The following is a 22,736-nucleotide window of genomic DNA, read 5'->3' on the forward strand; positions in this document are numbered from 1 at the left end:
AATATACCTCGGCAGTTGTTTGTATTTGAATATACACGGTGGTTTATTGTTTAAACAAGATGTATGATCATTCATTTCATATAAAGAAATCTCAACCTAACCTAACTTATACAAAACAACTTCTCCCCTCCAAATATTGCGGTATAATAATTGACGGCTGACAAATTTTGTCCTTTTATAATCAAAACATAAACATTCCAGTTTTTCTGTGCTTGGGGTGGAGTTAAATAAAACGCTGTTGATGTTGTAATGTTCGGTGTTTTTTTTACCGCAATGAACCAATGAGAAATGGAAAATGTTTCTTGATAATATGCGCAGGACAACGAAGGCGGGGAAAAAGAATAAAGAAAACGCCTCGCTAGTGTTTTAATAGATTCATGGCAACGTTAATTTTTATAGTACAGGCATTTAAGGCACTGATCAGGGAATAATTTAGTTTAGTAAACCTGGTGTTATAGTACCTCTGATTTCGATTATAAGAATCGTGTTTTGTAGGTTATTGTTCAGGAAATTGCTCATTTTTTATAGCTCATAAGTAATATAACCTCAAACAGTTCGAAATTTAAATAAATATTGAATCAAACATCATAATTTCTATATTATTTTGAACGTTATATAATATTAAAGATATTATACATAATTATGAGCGACAACTGACAATTGACAGTTAGATTTTATAAGTTCGCAAGACGCAATCGAAATGTGCTGTTATTAATCTCGATTCTTATCGTGTATTATCGGTTATAATATTTCAAATGTTTCGAAAATAATCGATTATTAAGTGTACTGGTACCAAAACAGCGATAAATCACCAGTGTGGTAGCTCGAATGGTTTTTTCGAGGATTACGTCAAGTTATGAATGATAATCGATTATTTTCGACTACATAAAAAGTAGGAAACTGTCTCTGCCAAACGTTATTTTAAATCATTTTGATACTTTCAATTTATACTCTCATATTATCGATAAAAAAGGTTGAATTATATTCTGTGGTTTAAAATGTAGTGCTATTACGATTATTAACCTTTTATAGTTAGTCTGTGGCGGACTCTATTCAATTATTTTATCTATGGACAGAAGTAATCAGCAAAAGAATGCACTTGATTGAAAGTCAAATGTCATTCAAATTATTGAACGTATCATTCGTTTGGAAATATTGTTGATATATAATAACAACTTATAATTGACAATTTAGTTTCAAATTTCGTTGAGGATAATATTGATATAATGAAATTTATCAAGGAAGGGTATATAAGTCACGATTACGGGTTGCCTATACATGAATTTGCATCGGTTATATCGATTAAAGCGCCATCTCCACATTTACGTATAAAATGAAGTTTATTGGATAATACATATCGACATAACCTTACTTTTCTACATTTCCTTGATCTCTATATTACTTCTAAAATCTGGCAACAGTAGGAACATTGTTGATATTTGATTCAATGAGTTATATTTTATTTAATTCAGGTTGATTTTCAAATTTGACCGTACTAAATAAAGATCGTAGTAACGTTACTTTGTGTAATCTAATATTCAATAATAACACAATTGAATTCTTGCACGAATAATTAGATTGTCAGTATTCGTCGAGGGAGCGTAATAACACATATATATATATATATATATACACGGGGTGAATTTTCGAAATATGGATTCGCAGAGTCCAAATTTTCGGTTTACGGATACGCAAAATTCCGTTTTGCCGGTTTCGGCTTTTTCCACTTACAGCTTGTTGAGGAACTGCAATTATTTATTATCGGCACAATCTCAAGGTTGGTAGAAAATATTTTTAGGATTTTCACGAATTCAAAAGTTTTTTTATAGAAATATATTTAATTTTATATTGTTTGGGTTAATCCTTTATCAAATTTCTGATTTCTTGCAAACCATAAACCATGAATTTTGTAAACTAGTTATTTCTATGAACTTCAATTACGAGGTATGTCGAAAAAATTCTCATCTACATGCATCCACGAATCGAATTATTTTTGTGAGATTTCTTGTAGTAAAATTTTGTAGGGACTATTCCAAAAATACTTCGAAACGTTTTGTTTTCTTGAAGTTTCCTCACTTTCGGGAAAAACCAGGAATTTGTATCATTCTTTATTTGCATCATAAGTTTGTTCACTTCTTGTCCAGGGACGTCCTCAACAACTCATAACTGACTCATTATTATTTTTATTTAACACAAACGACTTATAATTTGTAATAATTGCCATCACCATACAAATTTTATTATTTTTGTGAGCTAATATGGAACTTTTTTTCAATTTAAAACGAAATTTGAAGTTTACACGATCCCACTAAATTACTTCTTGTTAAAAATCGTATAATTTTCCGATTTTTCCATGATCAATGACAAAAATCGTTATAATAGACAGAATGCACAAAATTTCATGAAACAAATCGATGAAAATCTACGAGAATCGAATCGAAACTTCATAAAGCAAATCGATTTGAATCGAATCTATATGATTTTAATCTAGATGAATCGAATTTCCATAGAAAGAATCGATTTTAATCGAATCTATGTGAATCTAATTTACATAAATAGAATTTTCATGAAACGAATCGATATTATTCTAATTTACATGATTAATCGATCTTCAATATAACAAATCTACAAGATTCAAATTTACACGAATCGAATCTTCATAAAACTAATCGATTTGAATCGAATCTATATGATTTTAATCTAGATGAATCGAATTTCCATAGAAAGAATCGATTTTAATCGAATCTATGTGAATCTAATTTACATAAATAGAATTTTCATGAAACGAATCGATATTATTCTAATTTACATGATTAATCGATCTTCAATATAACGAATCTACAAGATTCAAATTTACACGAATCGAATCTTCATAAAACTAATCGATTTGAATCGAATCTATATGATTTTAATCTAGATGAATCGAATTTCCATAGAAAGAATCGATTTTAATCGAATCTATGTGAATCTAATTTACATAAATAGAATTTTCATGAAACGAATCGATATTATTCTAATTTACATGATTAATCGATCTTCAATATAACGAATCTACAAGATTCAAATTTACACGAATCGAATCTTCATAAAACTAATCGATTTGAATCGAATCTATATGATTTTAATCTAGATGAATCGAATTTCCATAGAAAGAATCGATTTTAATCGAATCTATGTGAATCTAATTTACATAAATAGAATTTTCATGAAACGAATCGATATTATTCTAATTTACATGATTAATCGATCTTCAATATAACGAATCTACAAGATTCAAATTTACACGAATCGAATCTTCATAAAACTAATCGATTTGAATCGAATCTATATGATTTTAATCTAGGTGAATCGAATTTCCATAGAAAGAATCGATTTTAATCGAATCTATGTGAATCTAATTTACATAAATAGAATTTTCATGAAACGAATCGATATTATTCTAATTTACATGATTAATCGATCTTCAATATAACAAATCTACAAGATTCAAATTTACACGAATCGAATCTTCATAAAACTAATCGATTTGAATCGAATCTATATGATTTTAATCTAGATGAATCGAATTTCCATAGAAAGAATCGATTTTAATCGAATCTATGTGAATCTAATTTACATAAATAGAATTTTCATGAAACGAATCGATATTATTCTAATTTACATGATTAATCGATCTTCAATATAACAAATCTACAAGATTCAAATTTACACGAATCGAATCTTCATAAAACTAATCGATTTGAATCGAATCTATATGATTTTAATCTAGATGAATCGAATTTCCATAGAAAGAATCGATTTTAATCGAATCTATGTGAATCTAATTTACATAAATAGAATTTTCATGAAACGAATCGATATTATTCTAATTTACATGATTAATCGATCTTCAATATAACGAATCTACAAGATTCAAATTTACACGAATCGAATCTTCATAAAACTAATCGATTTGAATCGAATCTATATGATTTTAATCTAGTTGAATCGAATTTCCATAGAAAGAATCGATTTTAATCGAATCTATGTGAATCTAATTTACATAAATAGAATTTTCATGAAACGAATCGATATTATTCTAATTTACATGATTAATCGATCTTTAATATAACGAATCTACAAGATTCAAATTTACACGAATCGAATCTTCATAAAACTAATCGATTTGAATCGAATCTATATGATTTTAATCTAGATGAATCGAATTTCCATAGAAAGAATCGATTTTAATCGAATCTATGTGAATTTAATTTACATAAATAGAATTTTCATGAAACGAATGGATATTATTCTAATTTACATGATTAATCGATCTTCAATATAACGAATCTACAAGATTCAAATTTACACGAATCGAATCTTCATAAAACTAATCGATTTTAATCGAATCTAAATGATTCTAATCTAGTTGAATCGAATTTCCATAGAACGAATCGATTTGAATCGAATCTATAAGATTTTAATCTAGATGAATCGAATTTCCATAGAACGAATCGATTTTAATCGAATCTATATGATTCTAATCTAGTTGAATCGAATTTCCATAGAACGAATCGATTTGAATCGAATTTATGTGAATCTAATTTACATAAATAGAATTTTCATCAAACGAATCGATATTATTCTAATTTACATAATTAATCGATCTTAAAAATAACGAATCTACAAGATTCAAATTTACACGAATCGAATCTTCATAAAACTAATCGATTTGTATCGAATCTAAAGTATTCTAATCTACATGAATCGATTATTCATAGAAAGAATCGAATTTGTATGACAGATATCTCTCATTGAAGAATAAAATGAATTTTTGTCCAATCAGTATAAATCAAAATTGACTAACTATGTCATTTTTTATTAAAGTGTAAAAAAAACCTTTCAAATAAGGTATTACAAGTCCCATTTTTTAAATCAGAAATATTTACAAACACGTCACCACTTTAAAATTGGTGACATCATCATAATCTCATATTATTTCAAAAATTTGCCTTAAAAACTAAAAATCAACATGTTTGATTATTTTTATAAAAAAAATTGTTTTCAAAGTATATGTATCGTTCGATAATTTAGCTACGCTCTGTATATTATATAGACTGAATATACATTTGAATTTATTTTTTTAATATAAATTATAAATCACGGAACGTGTATTTCCATGTGAAAATAATCTTCGCGTGTATAAAAAATTTACTTCTGCTTGTAGTTCATGCAACAAGAAAATAACCATTTTAATTTTTTCGTGAAAAAAAACATTCTTGCATGACGTCTTAAAGGCGTGATTCCTCATTTTCATGCCAGGTAATGTTTCCGAAATGATATTATTGTTTCTGAAATAAATTAATGTGGTCAGATAAAACAATCCGAACGTGCACAAATCGTCTGGATCTATTTAAATACCGAGAAATCAAATAAACGAACTGGTTTCAAGTCGAACGGACGGTACCTGGTTCTGAAAAATTTTATAAATTCACACTTTAGAAATTCTTAATGAGAATAAACAACGAATTTACGAAAAAGTAATAAATTTATTTAATATGAACGATTAATTAAATATATATTTATCTATGGTTGTAGATGAATAATTTAATATGAAAATAGAAGAATATATTGAAATGTCATAGCTAACTTCATATTAATAAATCAAAACATAAATGGCGCCAATTTACTGAATGTTTATATTTTCTAGAACCTCATTTTAAATCATTCTTAAACCCAGATTTGTCGATACGATGCCCGTCTACAGAAAATACAAGCAAATCCTTTTTAACACCATCTTCGATACTGAGATACCAACCGTCATTCCATTTTTTACCAGAACAAATACGTAAGTACAGCTGAAATGTTGAAAAACAATTTTGTATTTGAGTATATCATTTAAAGGTTCTCGAACACCTCCTGATATATCTCAATATTCACCTTTATACGATTCATCTAATAACAGAAGACAACGAGGTGAAAAGAAAGCTATACCGGACGAACAAAAAGATGACAAATATTATGAGAGGAGGAGACGTAATAATCAAGCGGCTAAAAAGTCGAGAGATGCCAGAAAAATGAGAGAAGATCAGGTAAAATTCACGCGAATTGTTTAATCTTTTCGAAATTTAACTATTTATGAATGCGATTTGTTGTAGATCGCTCTGAGGGCCACAATATTGGAACACGAAAACGCCATATTAAGAGCTCAAGTTTTAACTCTTAGAGAAGAATCTTCATCTTTGAGACAGATGCTGTTACAGAAAAAAGCCATAGAAATTGGGTCGAGGGATCCACAACTCTGCATTTCTTGAAGATAAATTTTAAAATTGTGATATTTTTGTTTAATTTAGATGTGTACATAATTTCTATTAAATTATTATTATAAACTAATTGAAATTTAATTTTTGTTCGTTTTTGATGTTTACTACAAGAAAATATACGTGGTATGAATACAGGGTGAATGAACAAAGTACGTATCATATTTTAATATACTGTTTCAAATTTTTCAAAACACATTCGATAAAATATGAACAATTCACTTATTTTGCAATTAAAAAGTAAATAATCTACTAATTTATAGGTTGGTAATTAATAACTTCTATGAAAATAGATAAAAAAGGGATAAATTCTTGTAGCTTATACCTAAATAACCTCAAAAGGTACGTGATTTTCCACTTTATTTACTTACTTTTTACACATAGTTCTAAATTTAACTTAAGTAAATCGAAAATTACATATTTTTTCACGTCTCTCACTTTTCTCGGTGTATTCTGTTGTCATCCCAATTTAGTAGTAGTAATTACTAGCTCTCTTTATGAAGCTAGTATCTATAATTTGAGAGAAAATAAAAAAAAACAAATAGTAAATGTATAAAATATTTTTAATTCGTTGTAAAAAGTATAATAATGGGCTATTACTATTATTTTGGTCACTTTGGCGTTAATAAATATCAAAATTATACTTAAAATTGATAAAACATTTCGTTAAAAGAAAAACGTATAATCATTCGAATGTGTTTGGTCGTACGAAGAAAAATTCAGTACATTCAAATGTTTATCGGTGGTAGAAAACAGAAATTCCGAATCAAACGCCAAACTATATACAGGCGAACTTCCATTATATCCTCTTCGACAGGATTCCATATAATACATCTAAAAATTAAATTCTCCTATCGTACAGCTCGTTTATTAATAAAATTCACATTTTATTCAACTTGAACAATATTTATTTGTAGTAATACCCTCGTATACAATATTCCATACCATCGCGTCAAACGTGTTAGGTTATGTAAACAACATACATAATAGATAAAGTTTGTGAAACTTTTCGATTATACTGTATAATTATCAATAAACATTCCAACTTTTTAAAAAAAAATGTTATTACACAATAGGAATTGTCTTACCTGTACGGCTCTCCTTTGTCGTATATCCCATAATACGATTCTACCGTGCATGTTAACACCAGTCATAATTGTATTAACATAATCATAGTCTAAACAATATAATACGGAACCGAAGGGATCAAAAAAGTTTTGTTCACTTTTGCCTGTTCTGAGATCCCATCTTTTTAAAACACTATCGTAACCACAAGTCCACAATATTTGTGGACCATCCCACCGAATATCTAAAATTCCACTACCAACCACTCTATTTTCATTAAATAATTCAACGTGGTCCTTATTTTGTCTATAAAATAAGGAGATTTTTCTAAATTATTAAAAAAAACGCACTCAAAAAGTCTGTTATATTTGACATATTTATTAATACATAATGGCTGTACTTCCGTATCCGCCCGGTTTAGTATCATAATAAAAAAACATTAAGTTTACAAATTACATAAATTGTTTCTTTTTGGCGGCCCATTTTTAAGAGTTAGGGGCTTAACTGAAGAGGGTGCATTAAGAAAAAAGTCAAAAATAATTGGTTAAGTTTTTATTTACATTCGTATTGGAAACTGTTTATTGTTTTTGTATTTTATAGTTTAGGTTAGGTTACGATATGTTAGGTTTACTTTAGCTTCAATTATTTTACCTTAATTGACAGAAAAAATTGAATAGAAATAATATGTTTTTTATTTTTATAATCATGACGAACTTCCGCCAAACCGGAAGTCAACTAATCAAATTATTGCTAAAACCGGAAGTTCTAATTTCCGCCATATTTGAGCTGAATAAATGAATTTTGCGCGGGCGAAAACGCAAATTTATTATAATTCTAAACCGAGGAACTTATTGGAAGTATTTATATTTTTATTTCAGTTATTTACCTCGTTATATCATAAATAAATAGAGAACTAGGATGTTCGTTTCCCGAGGTACCCACAGCTAATTTATTTTCGTCTGATAAACTAATTTTCCATATACGATCGGGACAGACGATTTTTGTTAAAGAATCATTTATTAATTGACCATCAAGTATTTTAACAATATTTATTATACCATTTCTTTCTCCGGACACAATTATACATCCAAATCTATCAATATCTACAGAATTTATATCTGTATGATGCCAGTTGTCGAGTTCGTAAATAGCATTTCGATTTTTCAAGTCGTGTATCCTCATAGTTCCATCTCTATATAATTTGTATAAATAAACAATATTTGTTATTATTAGATATGAAATTACCTTAAACCACCTACAATTAGATTATTTCTTAGTTGAAAATTTACGATATCGGCATTAGTTGCGCCTTTCAAGGTGTAAAATGATTTTTCAGTAATTATACCAGTTTCGTTTCTCTGATAACATTTTATTTCATCTCCACGACTCATCCATAAAAACCTATCTGATATTTTAAGATACGGAATATATTTTTTTCTACTATACAATAAATTACTTTCGCAATATCTTGCCATTTGCCAATTTTTCGAAATTCTCAGTTTATCTAAATTATTTAGTCGTTTGAAACACCTAAAATATAATTTAAACATATACATATTATAATGTTTATATATTCTTACCTCGAAAGAAATATTTCGTTCGTTTGATTTGTAACTGCCGGAAGACGTTTAAATTTAACTATCACTTTATCCCATGTTGATATAATTTCTTTAAATCTTTTGCAGGTCACAATTAAATGACACAAATCTTTAATATCTACATAGGAAAAAATTTTGATAAGTAATTCTGTTGATAGCTGATCTAAAGAAAATCCCGAAGTCATTTTAATTTGATTTTTTTCTTAAACTTCTTTTTCTTAATCATAATTTATTATCATAAAACTACATTTTACAACGAAAAAAAGTAAATACTTATATGATAATCGTATACATTTGAAGTTCGTTCATTTGTCGATACAGCCAACGTTCCCGAACTATTCATTGACGTGCAAAAATTATAAGAGAAAAATTATAAAAGCAATAAAACGACTTATAATAGTAACGTTTATTTAAATTCGTATTCATTTATATTTATAATGTGTATTTAATTAAGTATATGTTACTATTAATTTATAATATTTAAAATAAAATAATATTTTAGTACGACTATGAGATTTCGATGATTCTTCGTATGTGTCACTAAAGCGCCATCTTCACACATTTGGCACCTCCCTGCTGGTAAAATGACAGTTGCAGTATGACGTTTCGTATTGTAATGTAAATAAAAAAATTGTTTGGATGAAATGTAATTTTAATTAAAAGGCACACAAAATAGAGGTAATTGAAAATTAATTACGCGTCGATTTTTTTTTAAATGAAATTTCTTTTTAGAACAAAATGTCTCGTCAACTGAATCAATCAGAACGGAAGCTTGCCGAAAAATTGATCATTTTAAATGATCGTGGAATTGGAATGTTAACGAGGATATATAATATAAAGAAAGCTTGCGGAGATGCCAAATCTAAACCGGGATTTCTTTCCGATAAGAATTTGGAATCTTCTATTAAAAGTATTGTGAGAAGATTTCCTAATATAGACGTTAAAAGCCTTACGCCAATACAAAATTTGAAAAACGAAATAATCAAATCTTTATCTTTATATTACTACACATTTGTAGATTTGTTGGATTTTAAAGATCACGTTTGCGAATTATTAACCAGCATGGACGCTTTTCAGGTAGATTTAGATATATCTGTTAATTTTGAACTTACAAAACATTATTTAGACCTTGTAACAACTTATGTATCTCTTATGGTTTTATTATCAAGAGTCGAAGATCGCAAAGCTGTTTTGGGCTTATTTAACGCCGCTTATGAAATTGTACACGGTTCGCAAGATCAGAGTTTTCCTCGACTAGGAAACATGATCACAGAATATGATGTTCCGTTTAAAAAATTGTGCGAAGAATTCGTACCACATTCTAAACTCCTAGCTCAAGCAGTGCAATCTTTGATTCCCATCTATGCACCTAGAAACGTTTCGGCAGATAAATGGCGTTCAGAACAGAAATTAACCCTAGTAGGCAACCCTTCGATGTTATTAAAACCGGTACTTTCAGAAAGAATGTCTTGCGAGTTTTTATCCTTGGATACTATGGAGAAATGGATAATTTTCGGTTTACTTTTGATGCATAATTTATTACAGCAAGATCATTATAATAAATTGTTTTTAAACGCTCTAGAATCATCTTGGGTGATTCCTTTATTCCGCGATGAAGTTATTTATATCCATCAATATGTATTGGGGTTTTTTGATACTTTGAAAGGTTATAGTAAAAGAATATCCGAGGTTAAAGACGCTTATACTCAAGCTGTTCAAAAAGCTGGTTATAATCATAGAGAACGAAGAAAATTCCTAAGAACTGCCCTTAAGGAATTAGGTTTGATTTTTATGGATCAACCTGGTTTATTAGGACCGAAAGCCCTAATGATTTTTATGGGTTTATGTTACGGTAGAGACGAAGTTTTATGGTTATTAAGACATAATGATAACCCGCCGACACATAAAACAAAAGGGAAATCTACAGAAGATTTAGTCGATAGGCATTTACCGGAATTATTGTTCCACATGGAAGATTTGAGGGTATTAGTGAGAAAGTATAGTCAAGTTATGCAGAGGTACTACGTTCAGTATTTATCTCATTGGGATGCTTTAACTTTGAAAGATATTATGCAGAAATTACAAAATTGTCCCGAAGATGAAGGTATCATATTATCTTCGTTGTGTAATACTATATCTAGTGTATCTGTTAAACAAGTTGAAGAAAATGAAACTTTTAATTTTTTCGCTTTTCGTTTGGATTGGTTTAGATTACAAGCTTATACTTCGACGTCCAAATCACCTTTGAGATTAATTGATAATAAAAATCTAGCGCAGTTACTTGATTCAATACAATTTCATACTAAAATGGTTGATAATTTAGATGAGATGTTAAGAGAAACATCGGATTTATCGATATTTTGTTTTTATAATAGGATATTTGAGGATCAGTTTCACATGTGTTTGGAATTTCCAGCCCAAAATAGATACATAGTAGCTTTTCCTTCGATCTGTAGTCATTTCCAACATTGTACACACGAACTGTGTCCCGAAGAACGACATCATATTAGAGAACGAAGCCTTTCGGTGGTGAATATGTTTTTAGACGAAATGGCCAAAGAAGCTAAAAATATAATTACCGCTATATGCGACGCTCAATGTAAAATGAGCGATAAGTTATTACCGAAGAATTGCGCTCACTTGATATCCCAACAGATTAATAGAAAAAAGAAAGAGAAAAATAAAAAGAATACAGCGGAATTCGAAAAACCCGGTAAGGAAAGTTATAGGAAAACTAGAGAAAATTTAACTACGATGGATAAATTACACATGGCTTTAACCGAATTATGTTACGCCATCAATTATTTTTCAAATATAAACGTTTGGGAATATACGTTCGCTCCTAGGGAATATTTGCATCAACATTTAGAGAACAGATTCGCTAAAGCTTTAGTCGGAATGGTGATGTACAATCCGGACACAAACGAAATAGCCAAACCGTCCGAATTACTAGTTTCCGTCAGGTCCTATATGAACGTACTACAAACAGTCGAAAATTACGTACACATAGATATAACTAGAGTATTTAATAATTGTCTTTTACAACAAACTCAACCGATGGATAGTCACGGTGAGAAAACAATAGCTTCCATATACACCCAATGGTATTCGGAAGTGTTATTGAGAAAAGTCAGCGCTGGCAATATAGTTTTTTCGATGAATCAACGTTCTTTCGTCAGTTTAACCGTCGAGGGATCCATACCGTTCAATCCCGAAGAATATTCGGACGTTAACGAATTAAGAGCGTTAGCCGAATTAATAGGACCTTACGGTATGAAGCAATTGAGCGAAACTTTAATGTGGCACATAGCTAGTCAAGTGATCGAACTTAAAAAACTGGCCGAAATAAATAAGGACGTTCTTTTATCGTTACGTACCAATTTCGATAAACCGGAAGTGATGAAGGATCAATTTAAAAAATTAACGAACGTCGATAACGTACTGCAAAGGATGACGATCGTCGGCGTTATATTGAGCTTTAGACAATTGGCCCAATCTTGTTTGACCGATGTTTTGGAATTGCGTATACCGTTTTTGGTTAGTTCTATATTGGATTTTCGACATCACCTACCCAGCGGGGATCCGATGAAAATAGTTAGCGAAATGACTTCGGCCGCCGGTTTACCTTGTAAAGTCGATCCTACTCTAATAGCTGCGTTGAAACTTCAAAAACAAGAAGGCGAAAACGAAAACGAGCATCTGCTCGTTTGTCTTTTAATGGTATTCGTAGCGGTTTCGATACCCAAACTGGCAAAATCCGATCAATCGTTTTATAGAGCGTCCTTGGAAGGACATACGAATAATATTCATTGTATGGCCTTAGCCGTGAATCATATTTTCGGGGCTTTGTTTACCACATGCGGTTTGGGCGATATCGAAGATCGAATGAAAGAATTTTTGGCTTTGGCTTCTTCTAGTTTATTGAGATTAGGTCAGGAAGCCGATAAAGAAGCTATAAGGAATCGAGAATCCGTTTATTTATTGTTGGATCAAATAGTACAGGAATCCCCGTTTCTTACTATGGATTTGTTGGAATCTTGTTTCCCCTACGCCCTTATCCGTAATGCTTATCACGACGTATACAAATTGGAACAGAATATGTGAATTTTTTGTGTATATTATCTTCAATAAAAAAAAAATACGCGACAGGTCCATGTACAACATACATTCCCTAGGTGTCTGAACGTAGTTACATCCTCGCTTCTAGGATAAAATTTGGGAGCCTCGTAAACTCCCATACCTAGCTACGCCACTGTCTAATCACGATTACGAAGCTCTTTCCAATACCCTTTAATTTTATATTTATTTCCCATATTTAGCTACGCCACTGTCTAATCATGAAACTCTTTCCAATATCTTAGAATTTTATTTTTATTTCCCATACCTAAATACGCCACTGTCTAATCACGATTACGAAGCTCTTTCCAATACCCTTTAATTTTATAGTTATTTCCCATATTTAGCTACGCCACTGTCTAATCATGAAACTCTTTCCAATATCTTAGAATTTTATTTTTATTTCCCATACCTAAATACGCCACTGTCTAATCACGATTACGAAGCTCTTTCCAATACCCTTTAATTTTATATTTATTTCCCATATTTAGCTACGCCACTGTCTAATTTTGAAAATCGTTCCAATATCTTAGAATTTTATTTTTATTTCCCATATTTAGCTACGCCACTGTCTAATCATGAAAATCTTTCCAATATCTTATCATTTTATTTTTATTTCCCATACCTAAATACGGCACTGTCTAATCACGATTACGAAGCTCTTTCCAATACCCTTTAATTTTATATTTATTTCCCATATTTAGCTACGCCACTGTCTAATCATGAAACTCTTTCCAATATCTTAGAATTTTATTTTTATTTCCCATACCTAAATACGCCACTGTCTAATCACGATTACGAAGCTCTTTCCAATACCCTTTAATTTTATATTTATTTCCCATATTTAGCTACGCCACTGTCTAATTTTGAAAATCGTTCCAATATCTTAGAATTTTATTTTTATTTCCCATATTTAGCTACGCCACTGTCTAATCATGAAACTCTTTCCAATATCTTAGAATTTTATTTTTATTTCCCATATTTAGCTACGCCACTGTCTAATCATGAAACTCTTTCCAATATCTTAGAATTTTATTTTTATTCCCCATACCTAAATACGCCACTGTCTAATCATGAAAATCGTTCCAATATCTTGGAATTTTATTTTTATTTCCCATACCTAGATACGACACTGTCTAATTTTGAAAATCGTTCCAATATCTTATAATTTCATTTTTATTTCCCATATTTAGCTACGCCACTGTCTAATCATGAAACTCTTTCCAATATCTTATCATTTTATTTTTATTTCCCATACCTAAATACGCCACTGTCTAATCACGATTACGAAGCTCTTTCCAATACCCTTTAATTTTATATTTATTTCCCATATTTAGCTACGCCACTGTCTAATTTTGAAAATCGTTCCAATATCTTAGAATTTTATTTTTATTTCCCATACCTAGATACGCCACTGTCTAATCATGAAAATCTTTCCAATATCTTGGAATTTTATTTTTATTTCCCATATTTAGCTACGCCACTGTCTAATCATGAAAATCGTTCCAATATCTTATAATTTTATTTTTATTTCCCATATTTAGCTACGCCACTGTCTAATCATGAAAATCTTTCCAATATCTTATCATTTTATTTTTATTTCCCATACCTAAATACGCCACTGTCTAATCATGAAAATCGTTCCAATATCTTGGAATTTTATTTTTATTTCCCATACCTAGATACGACACTGTCTAATTTTGAAAATCGTTCCAATATCTTAGAATTTTATTTTTATTTCCCATATTTAGCTACGCCACTGTCTAATCATGAAACTCTTTCCAATATCTTATCATTTTATTTTTATTTCCTATACCTAGATACGCCACTGTTGTTTAATAATGAAAATCGTTCCAATATCTTTTAATTTTATTTCCCATATTTAGCTACGCCACTGTTTAATCATGAAAATCGTTCCAATATCTTATAATTTTATTTTTATTTCCCATACCTAGATACGCCACTGTCTAATTTTGAAAAACACGAAATTCTTTCCAATTTTATTTTTATTAGGAGGATACATTAATTTAAATAAGTTTTTTTTTGTAAGACAATGAATCGACCTCAACTAAAAGTTATTGATGGAGCTTATAATTTTGTTTCTAATTATTTTTAGTACAAATTTGGTATTACTTGATATTTATATAACGTTAATAAATAAAAATATCGTTTTTAATAATATAACTTTTAAGAATATTGAATATATATATCGAAATAAAACTGTTAAAAAGCAGATATTCCATATAACACATTAATTGTAACAGAATATGCAATTTTATTGTTTTTAGTTTAATATTGTAATTTTTTTTATTAAATGTATCAGGTACAATTTTTATATAAATTTTTGTAACCATAGCTGTGTTTTATTTTGTCCTATTTATTGTATTTTTGGAATAAACGACTAAAAAATGTTGTAAATTTTCTTATGAAGTTTGTCGAGTTAAATTTGGGAAAAAATTAAGAAAAACATTTGCCAATTTTGTTATAACTTACCTTTTTACCCTATATTTAATTAGCTTTATTATATTAATTAAAAGAATCTTTCTATATACTCCATGTTTAACATTTCTTTATTCTCCATACTAGTCATTCCGGCAACGTTTGAAATTTGACATGTGGAATATGGTGCAGTAACTATTTTCATAGAAATGAAAACTAGACACGTCAGCAGATCTACTTACATATTCTGATTATGATTGGGTTAAGTCGATCTTAGATTCTAGCTGCACCAGTATTTACACTGAGGCGCGTTTTGAAAAGTTAGAAGAGGATAATACACAACAAAATTTTAGTGTACCATCTAAATTTAACAGATCTATGATTTTAATTACTACGTTCTGTTATGTAATCTAATGATACTGACAGTTAGGTATCGTTCGACAATCTACTTTATTTCGATCTGACTGTTTGATCAGTGTTCGGTAGTACACATTTTGACACGATCGTAGTGAACCATATAAATTTAACAGATCTATGATTTTAATTACTGCGTTCCGTTATGTAATCTAATGACACTGACAGTTGGGTATCGTTCAACAATCTACTTTATTTCGATCTGACTGTTTGATTAGTGTTCGGTAATACACATTTTGACACGATTGTAGTGAACCTTCTAAATTTAACAGATCTGTGATTTTAATTACTGCGTTCTGTTATCTAATCTAATGACACTGATAGTTAGGAATCGTTCGGAAATCCACTTTATTTCGATCTGACTGTTCGATTAGTGTTCGGTAATACACATTTTGACACGATTGTAGTGAACCATCTAAATTTAACAGATCTATGATTTCAATTACTGCGTTCCGTTATGTAATCTAATGACACTGACAGTTGAGTATCGTTCGACAATCTACTTTATTTCGATCTGACTGTTCGATTCGTGTTCGCTAATACACATTTTGACACGATTGTAGTGAACCTTCTAAATGTAACAGATCTATGATTTTAATTACTGCGTTCTGTTATGTAATCTAATGACACTGACAGTTAGGTATCGTTCGACAATCTACTTTATTTCGGTAATATACATTTTTGAGCACTCTGAGTAAGATTTCTTTGCTCCGGATCTTGAAAGCTATCAGAATTGTTTTGACTTTTGACGTTTCGTTTGACATTTCAATTGTTCTATTTTCAATACATAAAAATCCATAGAGTATAATATTTACTACCTCCATTAATATACAGCAAATAAGCATTTAAAAAGCCAATTTGTGCATCTATACTGTTCTGACCAGCTGACTTTAATTATTATAGGTTAAGTTTTTTTCGTTATTCGTTTACTATTCGGCAATTATCTCAAACAATCTGTACAACCGTATATCACGTGATATAAATCGCTCTTTGTTCCGTGATTAGCATTACCAAACGTACCTAATGTCATAAATGATTGAGTTGATTGCGGTGATGCCATAGTTTAAATTATATTTGCATTACTAGTAGAAAATAATATGGGAAATTCTCAATTAGGTTAAAGGAAAAAAAAATTCAATTTTCGTATGAAAACAGCTATTTAATCGAATATGTACATATATTAATTTTTACAATATTTATCAATACAGAGGTTAGCATCAAATATAGATTATCTTTGAGTCTTTTTGTCTGTGAAGAGAAAATACAGATAAGAACAAAATTACCCGTAATTTTTTTAAAATTGGATAATAATCAATATTATAATACGAATTTTTGATTATTTATTGTAATTAATTTTAAATTAATCTCGTTCAACTTTTTTTTAATAAATAAAAGTTGAATCATTTATTATTTTGTCTGTACTTCTTCACAGATAATTTTTCTTTTGGTTTTATCGAGACACAATTATTTTGAAATAATCAAAATTAATTTTATCACATCTTCAGATAATTTAACAATGGTACAAAGACAATGTCAAAATTTGGTTAATATAAAAATAGCAATTTTTTTCGGACAAAGAATTTTAATCAGAAATTAGATTACCCCCTTCTTTTATCTCGTTACATCCTTGTAAATCTGAAAAATGGTAATACTAATTTTTTTTTACAAAAATTTCAATACACAATTAAAAATATTAATCCAAATTATCTAATATTACCCAAATATTTTTCAATGACGAATAAATTTCTCTTAAAACCATATACAGAATAATAATTTCCATGGAAATGAATAAAAGAATGATGTTTTTATCTTAATACCCTCGTAGAAGTAGAATAACCAATGTTAGTGATGCGAGTGTGGAATATAACAGTGATTTAATCACAGATAATATTAAATCCAATGATAGTAACAAAAATTTTATTAAAAAGTATTGAAAATCAACTTCTCATCCGTAATATTAATTATTTAAACCTTCTAGTTAGTTTACTTATCTAATATTTTATTTTATATCAATTTAATGAGTTTATGTTGTTGTGGACAACACTAGTTATTTTATTTTTCGACAGTTTACTGTTTACACTACTGTCACGTTTATTATTGGGAGAATATTACTGTGTTGCCATATTTTAAATAATTCTTAGATCTTCTGATATGTTTATGTTTCTAAATGTTCTTGATATTAAGTCTCTTCGGTTTCAAAATTATTTTTTTTTAATATTCTTTATCTATCTTTTCAAAATTATTGAATAAAACTAATTGTGAAACAGAAGGGACTTAAAATCAGAAACATAAATTTTGATATTACGAAAAATATCAAATTTTCCTAAATTTGGCAACATTGTGTTGCGAATTTAATTTTTGACAGTTGATGTGATGATTACTTCTTTAAATTTGGATGGAAAATTTATAGGTTCGAACGATTGTTATTAGATGGCGTTAGCTACAACGTTTTCGTTATTATAGTGAGTAGGTGATAATGTATAGGAGTGTATAGTTGAATTTGATAGGTAAAAATTAGTGAAAAAGTGTGAAAAATTAGCGAAAAAAGATTTTTAGTGTGAAAACTTAGTTTATTTCTTCAATTTTGTTTCGAAAATCGAAAAAATTATAAGGATTTTCGATAGATGGCGTCAGCTATAACGTTTTCGGTATTACTTGGAAAAAAGTGGGTACGCGGTAGGGTGGGGTGTGAAGTTAAGTTTGATAGGTACAAATTTGTTAAAATCAATGAAATTCCACCAAAAAAAAATTGTTCCAGGTGAAAATTCTTATCCCGTATATAGTTTTTTAGAGAAAAAAAACCAAAAGTGAAAATATTTGGAATTACATCAATACGTTTAAGTAAAAATCGAATAATGTACAAACATCTTCATAAATATCAATAAGAAACAAAACAATGTGGCATTTTACAAATTGGTCTAGTCACCGAACCCCAATCCAAAAGAAATCAAAACGATATTTGAATTTTTCGGTTCATATACCGGAAATTTTCGTCCCTCACTGTATTTTTTATTTCGGTTTCCATCATTTCCTGTTTCTTCAGCTCATTTTTTTTTAAATTATACGTTATTGCACTACAGTTCAACGGTACATATTAACCAGGAAAAGAAAAAGGAAATAAAAGTTGGACAGAGTTCAGTTCGAATGCAACATTAAAATGTTTTCGTTAAAAGGAACCGTGAACGAATTCTACAGAATTTTAACAATTAAAAAAAGTTTTACAAAAAAAAACTCTGCCAAATTCCTCCACGGGTACGAAAAATATATAAATTTTCCAAAAAAAAGTTATATTTCAATCGACGAGAGTTTTTTTAGAAATTTTTAGGTTAGTTTTGGTTAGGATTTCCTTTTTTCATAATTCATGCGATAAAAATTTTTTCAAAATTCTTAATAATTCCTAACTACGATATTCAATTGTTTTCTTTTCAAATTGTTCGTTTTTTTATGTACTTTTCGAAAACAAATCAGTTTTTGGAAACAAATCATGGAATATACGATTTTTCGATATTGTATAAATAAAAAAAATCAACTTTTCGATCTTTTATGACCAAATATATGGTGGACACCATTTCCAAACTGTTACCATATTTTCTTCTACATTAGTTTTCTTTTGTCGTTTCTTTTTTTGTACAAAAAGATGTTTGTAGAATCGTCCGTTCCTTTTATATGGTCTAGAGCAATTTAGATCAGTCTCCTTTTGACAATTAACAATTTTATTTACGATAATGTCTCCTTATAATTAACGAGTGACAACTGACAGTTGACATTCGACATGTCGTACCTTGTCAAATTTTTTCAATTCGATTCTGATCATAATTCTTTATACAAGTGTCTATGTTTCTCCTTATAAATATAGAGTGACAACTGACAGTTGACATTCGACATGTCATACCTTGTCAAATTTATATTATTCAAAAATTCGACAGTTTCCATTCGATTCTGATCATAATTCTTTAGACAAGTGTCTAGGTTTCTCCTTATAAATACCGAGTGACAACTGACAGTTGACATGTCATACCTTGTCAAATTTGTATTATTCAAAAATTCGACGGTTTCCATTCGATTCTGATCATAATTCTTTAGAAAAATGTCTGTTTCTTCTTATAAATACCGAGTGACAACTGACAGTTGATATTCGACATGTCACACCTTGTCAAATTTGTATTATTCAAAAATTCGAAGGTTTTCATCCAATTTTGTTCATAATTATTCAGAAAATTTTAAATATTCTCGATAATGTCTCCTTATAATTAACGAGTGACAACTGACAGTTGACATTCGACATGTCATACCTTGTCAAATTTGTATTATTCAAAAATTCGACGGTTTCCATTCGATTCTGCTCATAATTCTTTAGAAAATTGTCTATGTTTCTCCTTATAAATACCGAGTGACAACTGACAGTTGACATGTCATACCTTGTCAAATTTGTATTATTCAAAAATTCGACGGTTTTCATTCAATTTGCTCATAATTATTCAGCAAATTTTAAATAATCTCGATAATGTCTCCTTATAATTAACGAGTGACAACTGACAGTTGACATTCGACATGTCATACCTTGTCAAATTTGTATTAATCAAAAATTCGACGGTTTTCATTCAATTTTGCTCATAATTATTCAGCAAATTTCAAATATTCTCGATAATGTCTCCTTATAATTAACGGGTGACAACTGACAGTTGACATTTGGCCATTTTATATATGTTGTCAAATTTGTGTTAATCGATTATGCTCATAATCATATAGAAAACTGTTTGTATATATTCTCGATAATTTCTCCTTATAAATACCGAGTGACAACTGACAATTGACATTACACACGTTATCAAATTTGTATTGTTTACAATTTCAACACATTCCACTCGATTCTGCTCGTAATTATTAAGGAAATTGTTTGTTTATATTCTCGATAATGTTTCCTTAAATAGGACAACTGACAGTTGACAGTTGACATTACACACGTTGTCAAATTTGCATTGTTTACTATTTCGATGCTTTCCATTCAATTCCGCTCATGATTATTCATAAAATTTTATATATTCTCGATAATGTCTGTTCAGAAATACCGAGTGACAGCTGACAGTTGATAAAGGACAATAATGAATGTTTTGAAAGATAAAATTTTCTCTAGTCGATTGAAATATGGTTGATCATCAGCCTTTCGTTCGAAGGAAGCTAATAATAAAAAACAATTTAAAAAATCGCTATTAAAATCTCGAAAAAATTTAATCAACCTTAAAAATTAACGGTGACTATCAATACAAATGCACCCGTTTTTTTTTCTTTTCTTTATTCGGATATTTTCAATATATTTAAATTTTTAAGTTTTCCCGCGCACTTTGAAAAAAGTTCCCGCGTAACTTGTTTTTTTTATTTGATCACAGAGCGCGTTGGCCGAAAGATTTTTCAAATTTTTAATCAACAGTCATTGAATTGTACATTTCGATATTTTCGGTTATGAAGGCGATTTCTTTTTTTTTTTTTTCGAAAACCCCCGTATATTAGATCAAATTCAAAAATACACCGAGTGTTGAGAGAAAAAAAAACACGAAATCGCTTTTGTGCGAAAACATCGAAATTAACGGTACCGAACCTACACAGTCGACCCGGCTTCACTATCTTTCCCCCCGGCTTCATTATCTTTCCCCCCGTTTCCCCTTTCCGCGTGATGTACGAGCAGAAATGACGCCGATACATCGGCGATAGGAGTACCGGGATAATCGGGCGGCGGGGAACCTTGCTGCTGTTCCCCATCCTCGCTTTCTTCATGTCAGACTTTGTTTCTCATCTCGTATGCGCCTGCGTACAATTCAGGATGGTTCTGACGACCGTAATTCTGCGCAGGCGGCGCTGTTGCTAGTGGGGAATACGCTATTGTATTATAAACATTAAAAGTATTAATTTTTCAAGTTTGTTAGTAAATTTATCAAGACAATTCTAGGTTATATTTAATAAATTAAATATCCAATGACGGTATAGTCGGATATGTGGGCCTAGAAGCGGTAAAGTAGAACTTGGAAATGGAAATTTGGTATCAATAAGAAGATAGAATGCAGCAAACTTGATCCAAGGTCAATTTAATCAAATTTGTAGACCTAAAAATGGCAAAAATTGTCGGTAAAGAAAACATTTGAAATCAGTAAGTTTGTAACCGATACCCAATGACGGTATAGTCGGATATGTGGGCCTAATGCGGTAAAGTAGAACTTGGAAATGGAAATTTGGTATCAATAAGAAGATAGAATGCAACAAACTTGATCCAAGGTCAATTTAATCAAATTTGTAGACCTAAAAATGGCAAAAATTGTCGGTAAAGAAAACATTTGAAATCAGTAAGTTTGTAACCGATACTCAATGACGGTATAGTCGGATATGTGGGCCTAATGCGGTAAAGTAGAACTTGGAAATGGAAATTTGGTATCAATAAGAAGATAGAATGCAGCAAACTTGATCCAAGGTCAATTTAATCAAATTTGTAGACCTAAAAATGGCAAAAATTGTCGGTAAAGAAAACATTTGAAATCAGTAAGTTTGTAACCGATACCCAATGACGGTATAGTCGGATATGTGGGCCTAATGCGGTAAAGTAGAACTTGGAAATGGAAATTTGGTATCAATAAGAAGATAGAATGCAACAAACTTGATCCAAGGTCAATTTAATCAAATTTGTAGACCTAAAAATGGCAAAAATTGTCGGTAAAGAAAACATTTGAAATCAGTAAGTTTGTAACCGATACTCAATGACGGTATAGTCGGATATGTGGGCCTAATGCGGTAAAGTAGAACTTGGAAATGGAAATTT

At 29.8% G+C, this 22,736-nt stretch overlaps 4 protein-coding genes across 7 annotated transcripts in view; 2 read left to right on the top strand and 2 right to left on the bottom strand.

Moving 5' to 3' along the window:
* The first annotated feature begins 1,653 nt into the window (after positions 1-1,653).
* LOC130898067 (transcription factor ces-2) lies at positions 1,654-6,293 on the top strand. Its single transcript, XM_057807109.1, has 4 exons — positions 1,654-1,777; positions 5,690-5,827; positions 5,884-6,071; positions 6,138-6,293. The coding sequence occupies exons 1-4, from the start codon at positions 1,654-1,656 to the stop codon at positions 6,291-6,293; spliced, it is 606 nt and encodes a 201-aa protein (XP_057663092.1).
* A 544-nt stretch (positions 6,294-6,837) lies between these two features.
* Positions 6,838-9,299, bottom strand: LOC130898310 (F-box/WD repeat-containing protein 4). Its single transcript, XM_057807510.1, has 5 exons — positions 8,945-9,299; positions 8,610-8,894; positions 8,251-8,556; positions 7,388-7,670; positions 6,838-7,133 (listed from the first exon to the last, which is right to left on the bottom strand). Exons 1-5 carry the CDS (start codon positions 9,145-9,147, stop codon positions 6,966-6,968), a joined length of 1,245 nt encoding a protein of 414 aa, XP_057663493.1. The 5' UTR covers positions 9,148-9,299; the 3' UTR covers positions 6,838-6,965.
* A 227-nt stretch (positions 9,300-9,526) lies between these two features.
* Positions 9,527-15,431, top strand: LOC130897951 (membrane-associated protein Hem). The gene is made up of 2 exons (XM_057806942.1): positions 9,527-9,640; positions 9,695-15,431. The coding sequence occupies exon 2, from the start codon at positions 9,701-9,703 to the stop codon at positions 13,064-13,066; it is 3,366 nt and encodes a 1,121-aa protein (XP_057662925.1). The 5' UTR covers positions 9,527-9,640; positions 9,695-9,700; the 3' UTR covers positions 13,067-15,431.
* A 1,936-nt stretch (positions 15,432-17,367) lies between these two features.
* Positions 17,368-22,736, bottom strand: part of LOC130898277 (disintegrin and metalloproteinase domain-containing protein 10) — a 55,209-nt gene continuing 49,840 nt past the window's right edge. The window contains exons 10-11 of one of the 4 annotated variants that reach the window (XR_009059868.1): positions 20,492-21,805; positions 17,368-20,349 (exon numbers count right to left, since the gene is read on the bottom strand). Coding sequence is in view for 2 of the 4 variants with exons in the window: in XM_057807452.1 (XP_057663435.1) it covers positions 21,705-21,805 (101 nt within the window). In the remaining 2 variants the exon portion in view is untranslated. Of the gene's footprint in view, positions 21,806-22,736 lie in introns of all 4 variants that reach the window. The other 3 variants (XR_009059869.1, XM_057807453.1, XM_057807452.1) reach the window with 3 other exon arrangements.

Source organism: Diorhabda carinulata, chromosome 9, assembly GCF_026250575.1.
Source record: "Diorhabda carinulata isolate Delta chromosome 9, icDioCari1.1, whole genome shotgun sequence".
Taxonomy (NCBI): Eukaryota; Metazoa; Arthropoda; class Insecta; order Coleoptera; family Chrysomelidae; genus Diorhabda; species Diorhabda carinulata.

What these genes read in the sequence shown, in the direction of transcription:
- LOC130898310 (XM_057807510.1), bottom strand. Translation starts at nt 9,147, where the DNA reads ATGACTTCGGGATTTTCTTTAGATCAGCTATCAACAGAATTACTTATC. An exon ending in AACGAAATATTTCTTTCGAG is followed by an intron (nt 8,895 to 8,944) that starts GTAAGAATATAT and finishes ATTATATTTTAG; the next exon opens with GTGTTTCAAACGACTAAATA. An exon ending in GACAAAGGAGAGCCGTACAG is followed by an intron (nt 7,134 to 7,387) that starts GTAAGACAATTC and finishes TTTAATTTTTAG; the next exon opens with ATGTATTATATGGAATCCTG.
- LOC130897951 (XM_057806942.1), top strand. Translation starts at nt 9,701, where the DNA reads ATGTCTCGTCAACTGAATCAATCAGAACGGAAGCTTGCCGAAAAATTG.
- LOC130898067 (XM_057807109.1), top strand. Translation starts at nt 1,654, where the DNA reads ATGGATTCGCAGAGTCCAAATTTTCGGTTTACGGATACGCAAAATTCC. An exon ending in ATTATCGGCACAATCTCAAG is followed by an intron (nt 1,778 to 5,689) that starts GTTGGTAGAAAA and finishes TATATTTTCTAG; the next exon opens with AACCTCATTTTAAATCATTC. An exon ending in TTTTTTACCAGAACAAATAC is followed by an intron (nt 5,828 to 5,883) that starts GTAAGTACAGCT and finishes TATCATTTAAAG; the next exon opens with GTTCTCGAACACCTCCTGAT.